The sequence below is a fragment of the Salvia hispanica genome, chromosome 1 (genome assembly GCF_023119035.1).
Source record: "Salvia hispanica cultivar TCC Black 2014 chromosome 1, UniMelb_Shisp_WGS_1.0, whole genome shotgun sequence".
Taxonomy (NCBI): Eukaryota; Viridiplantae; Streptophyta; class Magnoliopsida; order Lamiales; family Lamiaceae; genus Salvia; species Salvia hispanica.
The window spans coordinates 52,478,140-52,493,180 of NC_062965.1; the positions used below are offsets into that span (position 1 = coordinate 52,478,140).

The 15,041-nt window shown below is 37.9% G+C and overlaps 1 protein-coding gene across 1 annotated transcript; it reads right to left on the minus strand.

Annotated features, from left to right (window-relative positions):
* Positions 1–1,704: 1,704 nt before the first annotated feature.
* Positions 1,705–12,955, minus strand: LOC125200513. Its single transcript, XM_048098150.1, has 4 exons — positions 11,659–12,955; positions 4,991–5,140; positions 3,136–3,473; positions 1,705–2,242 (listed from the first exon to the last, which is right to left on the minus strand). The coding sequence occupies exons 1-4, from the start codon at positions 12,853–12,855 to the stop codon at positions 1,705–1,707; spliced, it is 2,223 nt and encodes a 740-aa protein (XP_047954107.1). The 5' UTR covers positions 12,856–12,955.
* Between the last annotated feature and the right edge of the window lie 2,086 nt (positions 12,956–15,041).

A 15,041-nucleotide genomic window follows, 5' to 3' on the forward strand; every position in this document is an offset into this window, starting at 1 on the left:
AAATTGATTTAAAAAACACAGTGCCCCTCCCTGCTACTGTTTACTACTCTCAATACCAAACAACTCAGTTGGAGTCGCAAAGAATTTGTCGAAACACACTTTTGGAGAGATGCTCCCAAACTGACCGCATTCAACCGTGTTCCTCTATCTCCCTTGATAGATGTAAGAGTGTAAAAACCTTAACAAAATGCCATAATCACTGCTATTTAAGTTCAAATAAAAAAAAAATGAACACAAGTTAAAAAAAGTTCAAATCAAAACAAAAACATTTAAGATAAAAAAGAAAGAACTGATGTGATTTATGCAAGTTAAATGGGAAGACTAACCAATAAAGTTGACAGTCATACTTCCATCTCAAAAGAAGAGTGGCAACGAATCGAGAGATTCCGGTAATTTTGGCAGAAGTAAAGCTATAGGTGGTTTGGGGGGTTCCATGTTTAGCTTCCATCGCACCAGATCCAAATCTTCAATTACAAGTGACTGAAATTTCAAAAAAAACCAGATTCTATATTCCACTCTGGGGCCCCAAAGGCATACTTTCTAGATGGAGCTGTTTAAGATTTGGTAGGAGCGAACCAATATCATTCATATGCTTCCATGAAACCCTAAGCCACCCAAACCCCCAAAGTTATCAAATTTGATGGAAACGCAAAGAGGAACCATAAACCGTATGTCATATGAGGGGTTTATTACCGATAGTCAAGTAGCATCAAATTTTGGAGTTCAACTGAGATATTATCCAAGCCACTCAGTGGGGGGACATCTTCATCACAAAGGCTCCACTCCAGCATAATATGTAACATCTTTAAATTAGGGGCTTTTTCAAAATTTCTCTATTGCAACTCTTTGCACTCATACCATAAAGACAGGAGAGTTTATCCAAAGTAGCATCAAAATTTGGGGTTGGTAGGTCTCTTCCCCGGATCTTGATACATTGTAGATCTTGCATGCCCCATATTTCCACCGGAATAAATGACTGAGAACCATGTTTATAATGCCCATATGCCGCCTTATAATTAAGGTTTGGAGGTGAAAAAGGTTGGATACGGAAACAGGGATCTCATTATTGCATGTTAGGGCAAGGTACTTTAAACTTATAAGTTTCATAATCTCAAGTGGGATATAGTAAAATCGAACCTCATGAGCATCTAGTACCCTGAGCAACTTGAAATCCATGGCATGTATTGGCACCGGATATTGCTGGTAAGGACCAAAACAAAGAAGAGAGGGACAATCGATGCACAATCACTTTTTATCCTACTATACACTTCTATGAATGCAAACAAAGTGTTGCAATGGGCACCCAACCGACGCTGGTGATTAATAACATCATCAAAACTTTGTAAAACATGCAAAAACTTGATCCTACTAGCTTCTTTCATACACACGCACCTCCAGCAAGAATGCACCCATAGCCTGTGCTTTGAAAACCAGAATCATTACTTTTTTCGTGGATAACAAGATGATAACAGTGACAAAGAGTTTTCAAGTCCTTAGTATATCCTTCTTTTATTGTGTGTTCAAGAAATCCTTCAGCACTATCTTCTCGGTACAGTTCGCTTTGCAGATATCAATATTAGGAGGGAAAGCTCCCCATATAAAGAAAGAGTATTTTAAATATTGAGGCAAGACTCATAGCTTGGAAAAAGTACCTTGCTATTTGATCATATGCATCCACGAAAACTGAATTATGTTGTTTTTTAACTACCTCATCCGAATTTTGGGGTCATGTCTCTTTTGGATAGGAGCTCGAACCGTGACTATCATAAGTGGAAGACCTTCGATTTTTGGCAATCTTTTCTCCCAATTTCTCAAGGTGGGGCTGGGAAAACCTTCTTCACCAAACAACTTCTCACCAAGCAATTTCTTACCTTCTTCTTCATTCAACAAGCGTACGCATTTGACTATTGATTTCGTGGTTACTTGCCTACCAGTAAGCAAGATCTTGACATTCTCTCGTGACAAGTTATCCATTAATTGTGTGTCTTGTTTCCACACATCATCCAAGACAATAAGACATTTCTTATCCTTCAAACTCTCTTCCAAGATTCCAACCAATTTTTGTTCATCCTCCCCATGGGTAAGCATGTGATCGCGAGTGTTGGGATCCAGTTGAGCTAGAATACAACGTAGTTCTTCATTAGATTCACATTTTCTGCCCACTCGACCATGCACGAAGCTTGAAATGTGCCTGGATAGATGGATCGTCAAATACTTTCTTAGCAAGAGTGCTTTCCAACACCTGCCATTCGGTAACTGTGAAGCAATTCCAATTAACTTCATGAAGAAGACAAATTTTGATAACTTCATGTTGGATATTTGATGGACTCTTATTGGGTCGATTATTTGTTAGCCTGATGTTATTAATTGGCTTGAGCCCAATTACTTAGCCCTCTCACCAGATGCTGCCACGTGTCCTCTCTTTGGATGTTTGTTTCCTAACCGTTGGATGTAGGGTTGAGACTGTTTATGTGTGTGTTGGCTTTGTTGAGCCTATCATATCTCACAACCTCTCTCTCTCTCTTCGTGTGACTTAGAACTCTCTCTTCTCTCCTCTCTTCTCCGGTGATCTTCCTGGCTATCTCTTGTGATCTTTCTCGGTTCTTTGAGAGTAAGATCTTGTGTGAGATCTTGGTGTGAAGCAATCTCTTCGATTGCTTAGTTCTGAGAAGTTCTAGGGTTTGTGAGTGGAGGTTTTGTCCGGTGGATCTTGATCTGGTGTGAGGGGCTTTCACGGTGGAGGTATTGGTGGTCTGAGGGTTAACTCTATCCAATCCTTTTGTGCTCCTTGGGTCTAAGTTCTGGAAGAGTAGATCGTGTTGGTCGCAGGGGTCTGCGAGCCAAGTTTCTCTGATCTCTTGTTCTTACTCTTTGGTGTTTAGTTGTTTTCTTGTGTTTAGATCCGAGAGGATCTCTCTTGTATTGCTGACGTGTTCCTTGAGTGTGCAGTACTTGAGTGCGATTGAAGGCTGGAGTGATAGCTTCAGGCTTGTAATGTTAAACTAGATTCTAGTGATCTTAGTTTGTATTACTTGTTAAAATCAGCCGTGGGTGAGAGTTTGGTGAGACTTTCTGTACAAGAAAAAGTCCCGGTAATTATGAACCTGACTAATCTGATCTCTACACTTCAAATACCTCAGATAATCCAACCATGCTAGAGCTGATCCGCAAAAATCAATTCTTGAGGAAAGAGGTTCGCCTTCTTCTTCACGCATATTCTTCAGTTCATAAATGTAAGCTATCTCCAACGCCGACAACTTATGACTTAAGCAATCAACACTTCTTTGCATAAGCTGCACATCCACAGAGAAAGGCAAGTGATCTCTCGAGCTTGACTTGTGGAAGAATCTGATCGTAGAGATGAGATTCGAGTAAATCTTCAATTCCCATACGACCTGTTTGATCAGTTCGTCCAAAGCATTCACCTTCGTCCTGATCTTGCTGCAGCCCGTCTCGTCCAACTTGACAAGAACCTGATGTAAGAGAAACATGACCAAATAGGTGCGCTGTAAGACTTCTCGGGAGGGAGGAACCAGTGATATTCGAGATGATTCTAGAATAGACGGAATCGTAATCATGAGAGAAGTCACAGCGCCATAAGCCATTGAATTATGGCTAATCAAACACAACACAACAGGTGATGCTATTCAACGAGGGAGGAATTGGTGAAGAGGAGAAGGAGTAATGTGGAAGTGGGATTTTGAATTTGTGTGGGCAGCAATTGGCTAAGTGAAATCATTGGTCATCAATCAATAAATTGGATATGTTAGAAAAAAAAATCTGGTATAATTTTAACGTTTTGTATTGGTATACAAAGGAGCGGTAATTATGCTCAATTATTGAAGCCATATACAAGCAATATGTGTATTTTTCATTTTCGAATATTAATAAAAATATGGCATTTTCATTTGGAAAATTATCCTAATTGAGTGACTGAGGCTCAATCTATGTACACAACCTTCGATATAATATAATTCCAATATTCATTAATTTCTCCACTTGTACACAATCCTCGATCTATATTAATTTCAGTAATTATTAATGATTCCGCTTCAATCTAAGCACACAACCATCGAAAGGCTTCGTGTTCTAACCTAAGTTCCTTAAGATTTGGTAGCAACGAACCATACTGTATCTCATTTCTATTGATCAAATGTATTCTCTTCAGTCCCACTTTAGATCCTTTGAAGCTTAAGACGGATTTTAAGAATGAAAAGTGAAAGTTGGTAAAAAAGATATGGAATAAGCATTCCTACTTTTTATATTAGTTTATAATAAAAGGAGTGAAAAGTAGTGGAATGAATGTGGGGCCGATAACATTTAGGAATATTTCAACGGACTAAATAAACCGAAAATGATAACCGATCTAAAGAGGGACGGAGGATTATAATACTTTGCAACAATTTGCTTTTTTTTATTAAGTTACAACGGTAGTGAAAAATATTGCATGAAATCAGAAAAATTGAAAGGATATGATATTTTAGTAGTACTATGAAAAATGAGGTGATATGGTTCCATGTAGAGTCATGTGATGGGCCCAAACTCTGATATCCATCAGGGCCTTACCCAATCAAAACAAACTATCAGCCCATCATGAAAGGTTAGCCTCCATTAATTTCAGGCCTTCCTTTTCGCCCAAAATCAAACTGATGAAGAATGCATGTCTTATTTTTAGTTAGGCTTTTTAAATTTTGGTTAATTTCAAAAATTTAGACCAAGTTTATTGCATAAGTTGACTCAGTTAGAAAAGTTTTGGATTGACTGAGATGAAGCAAGATAAGATTTGGTCAAATTAATTTGGGAAACGGATGAATGGGGAAAGAAGAAATAAACACAAGACTCTATGAAAATTTTTTTGAACAGAAGGCAAGATTTGTTAGTACTAATGAAAATACATAAGCCATAGAATGGACCCAAAATTTGAAAAACAGTATCACGAAACATGATGAATGACAAAAATCAGCAAATGTAAAGCGCGTTTTGGTTTTACACTCTTGAGGTGCACAATGTTGAAATTTATTAGCCTCCCACGGGAAGATCCCCCGACTCCAAGGAGGATCTTGATTAATCCGAGGATGTTGTGCCCTCCTTCACCAAGATTAGACCACAGGAAGAAATGCACCAATGTAGAACTCATGGCCTAATAAATGCAAAATAATTGTAGCTAAAAACTAAAAAATCATGTTATGAAAGAGCCGGGGTTTTAAAACCTTTTTTTTGTATCTCAAATTTTACAACAATTTCTACATTTGCAAGTATTCTGTTGATCTTTTTGAACTCTAATTGAAAAAAAATAACCTAAAATTGCAAGAATTCCTCAATGTGAATCTCTATAAACATCATAGAAAGAGGTTGAAATCCCATTTTTCAAAAGTGATAGGGAGACTGTATACAAAACCCCTTTTAATCTAATATAAAAACAAAATAATCAAGAATCAATAATAATCCCCCTTTTGTACATTCAACACCACAATCTGAATCGATAAATAAACATATAAATAAATTCTCACCCCGAAAATGAGCTTATTGATGAATTTATAACAGAAACGCATCAACTGATTCAACAAGAATCAAAACAAAGTGAAAATCATGCATAACGGAACTACAGTATTTTTTTTATACAAATCTAACAGACAACAGCTTTGGTTACAAACTAAAATCAACGTCTAGGTTCTGATCCTCAGCAAAATCCAACAATTCCAACCGAATTCGGAAACACACTGCACGGGAGTAATAAAACCACCAAACCATACAGACTAGCAAGAAAAAGAGCAGCTAACAACTTAAAACACACATACTACAATAATATATAACAAAAACACCACAAGTTTAAATCACAAGCACATGCATTATAGGAAAGAAATAAGTGAATTTATATGGTTTGTGCAAATTATATGAAGTAGGGAGGCTAACCTGGTAACCAAGTTAAAGGGGTCTGGCTACGACTTCTCATCTCAAAAAGAACTGTAACTAAGAACTGTAAACAAAGATTCCGGTAACTGATTGGCAGAGGTTACAGCCAAGGGATTGCACTCAATTAATTCAATTGTATGCTTTTCATCATATGCGTTCCATTCTAGTTGTTGTAATTTGTAGCAATGTTGTAACCTTAGTAGTTCAAGACGTGGGAGGCTTAGCCTTTGAGCTCTCCATCGCACCAAATCAGTGTCCTGAATTACCAATGTCCCCAAGTTTTGGAAAGCACCCAATGACTATATTCCACTCTGGCCCTCGGAAGGCATAGTCTTGTAAGACAAGGTCCTTGAGATTTGGTAGCAACGAACCAATGTCATTTAGGTGCTTCCATGCACCCAATGCCACCCAATTTCAACCATGTCAGACTTGATGGGAACATTGTAAAAGGAACCATAGACTCATACTTCATCTCGGGTTCACTACGAAATGTAAGTACCACCAAATTATGGAGTTCCCGCGATATATAATCCAAGCCACTCAATGAGTTGTTGCTATTGTCGTCATCAAAAGGTTCCAACTCCATCCAACCATTAAGACTTAAATTGGGGTTCTTCGAAATTTCTCTAGTGCAACTCTTTGTACTAACACCAGCGAGATTTAGAGTTTGTCCAAAGTAGCATCACCAGTAGGGGTTGGTGGTCTCTTGCACGACCTTAATAGAAATTAGTTTTGCATGTCCCATATATTTGTAGGCAAATTGCACAACTCCACCTTTTAATGATCTCATTGTTGAGAAAACCCGGGTAAATTTTCTCAAATAGTGAAAAGACATTGTTTTTTAATTTAAACCCCATGGTTCCCCCTGATAAAATTCCCCAAAAAAATTCTGGGAAAAAGGGGTGGGGACCCCCTTTTCCTTAATTACCGGACTCAAGCAATTTTTCTCGTGTAAAAAACCCACTACAATCCAAATAATATTGAATACAATATCCAAAAGCAAACCCAAAAAAAGGGGAACAAAATAAATAAAAAAGAAAAAACCCGAAACTTTGATAAGGGAGTTGGAAATTCCCGTCTCGGCACCTAGGAAAAAAAGGAAAGAGAATACAAATGTTTGAGGATGTTTACAAATGGGGGAAGTCTCCTTTTATAGGCGCCCCCCCCCAAAAACCAATCCCCAAAGATGGGGATTGGAAACTTTGACAATTAGTCAAAGTTTGTGGAAAACTTAACAAATCTCCCCTTGGGAAAATTTCAAATCCCCCCGACCCAAATCTTCTCCACCCAAACAAATGACTCGCGGTCTTTCATTTGGCGCTGTCAGCGCCCCCCATTGGGGGGGAATATTAACCAATAAAAATGTTAAACTTGGCTCCGTCACCACCTTGGTCAACATATCGGGATTCCCCAAAGGGGGGTTTTCGATGACAATTTCCTCTTCTTAAATTTCCCAAAAATGATAGCGAACATCAATATGCTTCGTCCTTGCAAAAAGACGATTTTTTGCTAAATGAATAACACTCTTTGTCAATACCTTAATTGTTTGACCAACCCCCCATTTTTTGGCAACCAGAAACATCCTCCTTTCGGCTTGGTATACTTGCCTTTCGTGACAAAGCTAAGATTTTTTAAAAATAGACTTCATAAGGCGCCTTGCTAAAGTGAACAAATACCGGTAGTAGATTTTCATAAAATCCCCGGCATAGTCGAATCCAATATCAGACTACAAAATGACCAAGTGATTTATCCTCAAACAACAAACCAATTTTGGTATCTTTGATATCCGAATCCTTTCGCTTCCCAATCCCCTGGATCAGCATGTATCCCCCTGAGGGCTTTGGAAATGTCGGGTCTTGTACCCATTGCATACATCGTTTCCCAAAGCTGCGTTAGCATAGGGAATTTTCGCCTATATTTCCGCTCATCATCGATTTGGAATAGCGAGAACTAAGTTTCAAATGAGGGCAAGTGGGGTTTTAAGGGTTTGGAATCATCGTTTATAAAAAGGGGGAAATACTTTGGTCAAATCCCCTTCACCCCAAAGCTTGCCTCCTCTTTCACTTGTAATCTCCTCGAGAATCTTCTTGGCTTAATCCCTTTCTCGAACTCCCCCTGGGCCTTATCGCAATTTAACTTGGCTCTTTGATCTTTTTTTGCATATCATAAACTTATAAGTAGGTAGATGTGGGAAAAGTCTTGAAGTCTGCGAAATCCCCCGGGGTCGTATTTGCTTCTTGTGTCTTGCCCTTCATAAATTTATAAAACCTTTTGTACCACTTTCTTGAAAGGTTTAAATCGTCGGATTTGTTCCTTCAAACCAATTTTCTTTACCGAAAACCCGAACCCCCTCGGTTTGGGGTCTATAGATTTCCCCAAAATCATGTAAACGCGGCCCATCAAGTTGAGCTAGCCCCCAAATTCAGCTCTCCCCAACCCCACAAAATTCTAATGGAGGAATCTTAACAAGGGGAGAAAATACCTCTTTGTAATAAATTTCCCCTCTACGGGCGTACCCTTTTGCTACCAATCTTGCTTTGTAGGAACATCTCTTTTGAGAAATCCTCTTTCTTTAAAAAAACCCTTTGCACCCAATTGCCCTTCCTTTACCGGACCATTCCGTCTTGTTCTTGAAGGTTGCATCTCTTTTTCCCAAACCCTTTCCCCTCGCTTTCTAAATTTTCAGCTTTGAAAAGATATTTGGAACATCTAACGGGAAGTCATATTTTTACCATTTTTAAAAACGGCAGTCTCTTTTTTTTAAACCGTTTTTTGAAATTGGCTACGATTCTTTGCGAAGGTTCTTGGGGTGGAACCTCTTCATCATCGACTCTTCTTTTTGTGGGAAGGTCATTTGTGGTGTTGTAGTCGGGACCCAGTGCTCTTGAACTCCACCTGGGGTTTTCTCCCTTTGAGTATCAACTATTTGGTTTACCATTAACATGGAAGATTCATCGGTAACACCCCCAAAAACAATGTTTTTTAGACTCCAAACACCTGGAATACCCTTTAACACCAGCGAAACCCTAAACAAACCCCCGCAGTGGATCATTTTGATTCGGTGACATGAAAATTCGGCAAACCAAAATAAAAAATCTTCGGTTGGGGTTTCGGAATACCTCTAAAGGAGTCTTCCATCAATGGCGGAACAGGGCAACGTTGGAAATGTGTTGAGGTATGAAAGGCCCCTGGGCCCCAAAATTTCTGTCGCCGAACGGTAAGCAAAACACTTTCTCCGGGGTTGATTTCGCTCGACACTCCTTGCTTGGTGTATTTCTCATTGTGGTCCAAAACCCCCAATTGTCATCGGGGAAAGGGTCACTCACTTTATTTCCCCGTTTCTAGAAAAAAAATCCCAAAAAAAGGACTTCATCTTTGCTCTTCATAGTGTACACCCAAAATCTTGGAAAAATCATCAACAAAAGTGACAAAAATAATGCTCCTCCAGATTTGGCCAGTCCCCCCATCGAGTGCACAAAACGAATTCCTTTTGTATTATGGATTGAAGTGCCAAAAATTTTCCCCTTCGTTGAGAACCAAAGCTAAAACCAATTTTCAAAACTTTCCTTTGCCCAAACCCCTTTTCGAGAATTTGCAATGATCTCCGGCATGTCCCCCATCGCAAATGCAACTTGTCCCTTTTCCTTTTTGTTTGAATTCGGTTCTTTTTGTCCAAAAAGTTTTTACTACCTTGGTAGTAATACAAAGTTTTTCCTCGCCTTTAAAATCACCAATCTCCGAAGTTGCTTTAAAATTCCTCCATCTCCAATAGGCCAGTTTAAGGCCCCGTGAATGTTCTTCTTTGGGGGCCATAAAAATCCTTTAAAATTTTGGTGGATCCTCGATTTTCGCTTGATTGAGCCATCGTCTTACATGGTTTTTCATTTCCCGTTCAATCCGCCATTGAGTTCTTGAAAAAAAAGAACCATCCCCTGGGACCCTTGATGGTCCCTTTGAATCAAAAATCTTTTGGATCGATGTTGTAGGTGAAACGTCAAAGAAAATCGACTCCCTCATTTTTTCATTGGCAACATTTGCATCCCGCAACCTTTTCTTTTTTCTTCAACTTTGGGCGGTCTTTCCCTGTCCTTTCCCCGAAAGCACACTTTTTCTTTGGGGGCTGTCTTTATTTTTGGGCCTTTCCCCTCCCTTTTATCGGCCTTGTGACCCCTTTTTCTTATCAAGCCTTTTCCTTTCATTTTATCGCCTTTCGCAATTCATGACTATACAAACGGGGAAAATATTCTAACACTTTTTTTACCATGGAGCAAAGTGGTCTCGTGTTAAATTCATCGGAAGAGGCGCAGCCCCAAATGCCGGGTCCCCCTTCCTCAAAATTTTACTCTAAATTTGCGGGTTAAATTTTTTGCGATTAAACAAAGTAATGTGTTCATTCAAATGGTACGGAGGGTATTAAATCGGGAAAAACCTTTTTTTCATAAGGAGCTTATTGACCACTCTTGAAATTTGTCCCGGGGTCTTCCCAATTATGCGAAGTCTCATTCTTGCATACACCCAAAAACGACAAGCCTGTTCCCTAAATTTTTGGTCCATCTTTTTTCATCTATATCTTGGGTTTTTTTTCTTAAAAATGTCAAGACCTTTGGAAAAAAGTGGGGAACCCCCCCTCGGTACCAAAATGGCTCAGTCAAAACTCCCTCAATTTCATTTTGGGGTGGGAAACCTGACCCACGATGCGGCAGCCTTTACTTCGTCATTACCTATTTAACCAAATAAAGTATTATATTACAAAACAAATAGAACCAAAGGGTGAACCCTTTCCCTTTTTTGGCAGGGTAAATTTTTCTCAAAAATGAAATGAAAAAAATTGATAATTTTTGAGTTCCCGATGGGGTTACCCCGATAAAATTCTTCCCCAAAAAAATTCGGAAAAGGTGGGGGCCCTTTTCTTCTTATCCAGACTCAACAATTTATCTCGGTGTCCCTCTCAAAACCCGCAAAAAAATTGAAACAATATCGAGGAAAAAACCCCCCAAATAAAACGGAACAAAATAAATAATAAAGAAAAAACACACCGAAACTTTGATAAGATTCGGGCCCAAAATTCTCGTCCAAAACCCTTGAGCCCCATTATATTAAACGGAGAAGAAATACAAATGTTTGAGGATGTTTACAAATGAGGAGGGTCTCCCAAGGACCCTCCCCCAAATAACAAAACCCCCGATGTGGGGTTGGAAACTTTGACAAATTAGTCAAAAATTTTCCTTTTAGTACCTTGAGCAGCTTGAAACCCATCGCATGTATTGGCATTGGATAGTGATAGTAAGGACCAAGACAAAGGAAAGAACGAACAGTGGATGCACAATCACTTTTTATTGTGTCATACACTTGTTTAAAGGCAAACAACATGTGAGCATGGGTACACAACCGACGTTGGTCTTTCAAAACATCATCATAACCTTGTAAGACATGCAGAAACTTGATCTTACTAGCTTCTTTCTTACACAAGTGCTGCCAACATGAATGCACGCGACATTGTCGGTTTGAAAACCAAGATTTTGATTCTCTAAACAGAAAAAGATGATAATAGTTTGCAAGCCTCTCCAAGCAGTACATTACAAAATTTTGCTCAGTTTGGTTTAGACGCAGTTCAATAAACCCTTCAACATGCAACAGGGAGAGCATGCGATTTTGTAAGATATCTCTATATGGAAGAAAAGCTCCAATATAGAGAAAAACCATTTTTAGAAATTGAGATAAGTATTCATAGCTTGGGAAAAGTACCTCTGATATTTGATTATATGCATCCACGAAAACTGAATTGTGTTTTTTCACAACTACCTCGGTCCAATATTTTGGCGTCTTATCTTCTTTGGATAGGAGTTTTGCAACTGTGACTACCATTAGTGGAAGACCTTCACATTTGTAGGCAATCTCCTCTCCCAATTCGTCAAGCTGAGGAGGAAAACCTTCTTCGCCAAACACCTTCTCGCCAAGTAATTTCTTGCTTTCTTCGAAAGTCAACAATCCTACTATGACATGATGCGATGATTCTTCAATTCCTAGCCTGCTTGTAACCAAGATTCGGACATTCTCATGTGGAAAGTAATGATATAGACCTGCGTCCCATTCCCATACATCATCCAACACAATGAGACATTTCTTATCCTTCAGTCTCTCTTCCAAGAGTTTGTCTAATTCCACCTCATCATCATTATCATCTCCTGGAGTAAGCATTTGGTCGTGAATGTTGGGATCCACTTGAGCTAGAATGCATCGTAATATTTCATTGATTTCACATTTTCTACCCACTTTGACCCATGCTCGGAAGTCGAAATGTCTCTGAATGGATGGATCTTCAAATGCTTTCTTAGCAAGAGCTGTCTTTCCAACCCCTGCCATCCCTGTAACTAATAGCCAATCCCTGTCATCTACAAATCTAACATCAGCTGTAATTTCTTCAAGAAGATAATCACACACTTGTTTAAATTCTGTTGATAATCCAACCATGTTTGAATTAATTCCACTGAAATCAATTCTTGAGGAAATAGGTTCGCCTACTTCTTCAGGCATATTCAGCAGTTCAACATCGTACTCCGCCTTCATAACCATCACCCTCTCCACTAAGCAATCAAGATTCTGTTGCAGACTTCGGAGATCTAGAGAGAAAGGCAAGTTATCTCTCTCACTTACTGATGAGCTTTCGATTTGTGGAAGAATCTGATCATAGAAATGAGATTCGAGTAAATCTTCGAATTCCCATACGGCCTCTTTGATTCGTTCATCCAAAGCATTCACCTTCGTCCTGATCTTGCTGCAGCTCGTCTCATCCAATTTTAACAAAACTTTCTGCAAGCTAACCATGGCCTCATACGCCGATAGTAAGACTTGTGGAGAGGGAGGAACCAGCGAAATCCGAGACGATTGTAGCATACTCTCGATCGTCATCTTAAGAGAAGTGGCTGCACCAAAAGCCGCCATCACTGAGTAAAGTTGCGGTTGCGAAGCCGGGGAAGAGGAGGTGTCAACGGAGTTAGGTGGTGGTAGGATTTGTTTTGCTAATCACGTGCATTGATTAAGGTGTGAAATTAGAGATTAAGAAAATAATTGATGGTACAAATGTCACAACCTCTTTATTAAAGAGGTCTCCATGTTTTATTGTATGCTTTTGTTAAATTAGAGAGCCCATTATCTAGTGTTTCTCATGTCATCGATGAGTGTACTTGTGTCGTATTATGGGCAAATTACTGGAATAATATTTGATTAAATTCCCACTTATTCGGTAACTTAAAAATAATTAGAAAAAACTTGAATATGGATTTGTTCACAATTATTGGCTGCGAATGCTTTTCAACAAAACAATGTCATTATCTTTATAAATAGACGACGATGTTCAAGTACAACTTTTTTCGTGCGAACAAGTTCAAATTGCATGTTATTTTTGTATTATTTTTAAAATTACAAGATTGACTAGAATTTCAACTTATTCGGTAACTTTAAAGTTGTCGGTCCTCACTCCTAAATAATGAGATGATTTATTACAATTTATCCGTTCATTCATTCAAATAATAATAATAATAATAATAAAACATAATTTGTCTTGTGGAATTAATAAAGAGAATTGTTGAATCGATTTGAAACGACTTTTTTTTTCATACGATACGATGGTATTGAAAATAAAATCGAAATATTTCATAAAATTGTAAAAATTAATAGGATATGACATAAGAAAATTAATCAATTATTGTGATAGGAATGTGATCAAATGAAAACTCTTAATATTGTACAAACTCAAAACTATGATCTAAACCATTGAAAAATTTCAACATATCACAAAAAAACATCAACATGAAAATGTCAACAAAATTTCAATAGTAGTCAATGATTGATGTTGTGTTGATATTGTGTTAATACTGTGTTGACATTAAAATCTTGAAATTTTACATTGTGTTGATATTGTATTGAAACAATGTTGAAGCTGTGTTGAGGAGTTTTGAGGTTGTACGATATATAAGTTTTCATTTTATCACTACTCGTGATATTTTGATGTTTGTTGATATTTATTAAAAAAAATACTCCCTCCGTCCCATTAAATATGCAATATTTATTTTTTGGCATATGATTTTATGTAGTGTTGTTTTTTGAGTTAATGATGAGAGAGTAAAGTAAGATATAAGAAAAAGTAGAGGGAGTATTGTTTCTATTTTTAAAAACTTTTCATTTTTAAGGACGAACTAAAATGGAAAACGTTGATAATAGGGTTACATGTAGCCCAAACTATCATGCCGCCATATTTTGGGCCTCGGCCCGATAAATACTATACTATCAGCCCATCATAATAAAGGTTGTTCCCCAACAACTTCGGTCCTTCCATTTTCTTCCACAAATCAAACTATGGAGAATGTCTCTTATTTTTAGTTAGGCTTATTTTTGTATCAATTTCAAAAATTTAGAACACACTTTGATTGCATAAGTTGACTCTAATTAGATATAGTCTATGGATAGACATGAAGCTAAGATAAGATTTGGTCAAATTTAGGAAACATTTAGATGAGGATAAGAATATTTCAGAAATATTTTTTCCACTCTAAATGAAGTATTTCTTGTTCGGCACATGATATTGTGCAACATTGTTTTGCGAGTTAAATGGAACGAAGAGCATATTTTTCAAAGCCATGCAAATAAATTTTTGCGATACTTACTACTCGGAGTAGAGTTATCGTAGAAATCGTATGTATAAAATCCACTCTATGGAGAAATTAACCCCACTTAGGAAATACAATTTCCACATCAAATAGGATCTATTCAAGCTCAAATATTTCATTAATCCAGCGATGTGATGCGGTCGTTGTAATACACGATTGAAGGAATGAAAATGATCCTCTAAACATTTCGTTATGAATGAAAATTGTTGGATTTCCCTATCACAACAGAAAGAATGAATGTAACATATACACTTCCAAGGAGAGTGGCTTTGACCATTCAGAAAAAGAGAGAAGAACACTAATTAAAGCAAGAAGCAAAAGCCACATACATATATATGTAGTAATCAAGAATTTCCCCCAAAAAATCTTTCCTTCACAAAATACTGGACCATCAAACAAAATGAACCATCTTCATGTTGTAAGAAACACACAGTCCACGCACTATTCCAAACCTTTATTTAT

What these genes read in the sequence shown, in the direction of transcription:
- LOC125200513 (XM_048098150.1), bottom strand. Translation starts at nt 12,855, where the DNA reads ATGGCGGCTTTTGGTGCAGCCACTTCTCTTAAGATGACGATCGAGAGT. An exon ending in CATATAATCAAATATCAGAG is followed by an intron (nt 5,141 to 11,658) that starts GTACTTTTCCCA and finishes TGCATTTATTAG; the next exon opens with GCCATGAGTTCTACATTGGT. An exon ending in ACATTGTGCACCTCAAGAGT is followed by an intron (nt 3,474 to 4,990) that starts GTAAAACCAAAA and finishes CTCTTACATCAG; the next exon opens with GTTCTTGTCAAGTTGGACGA.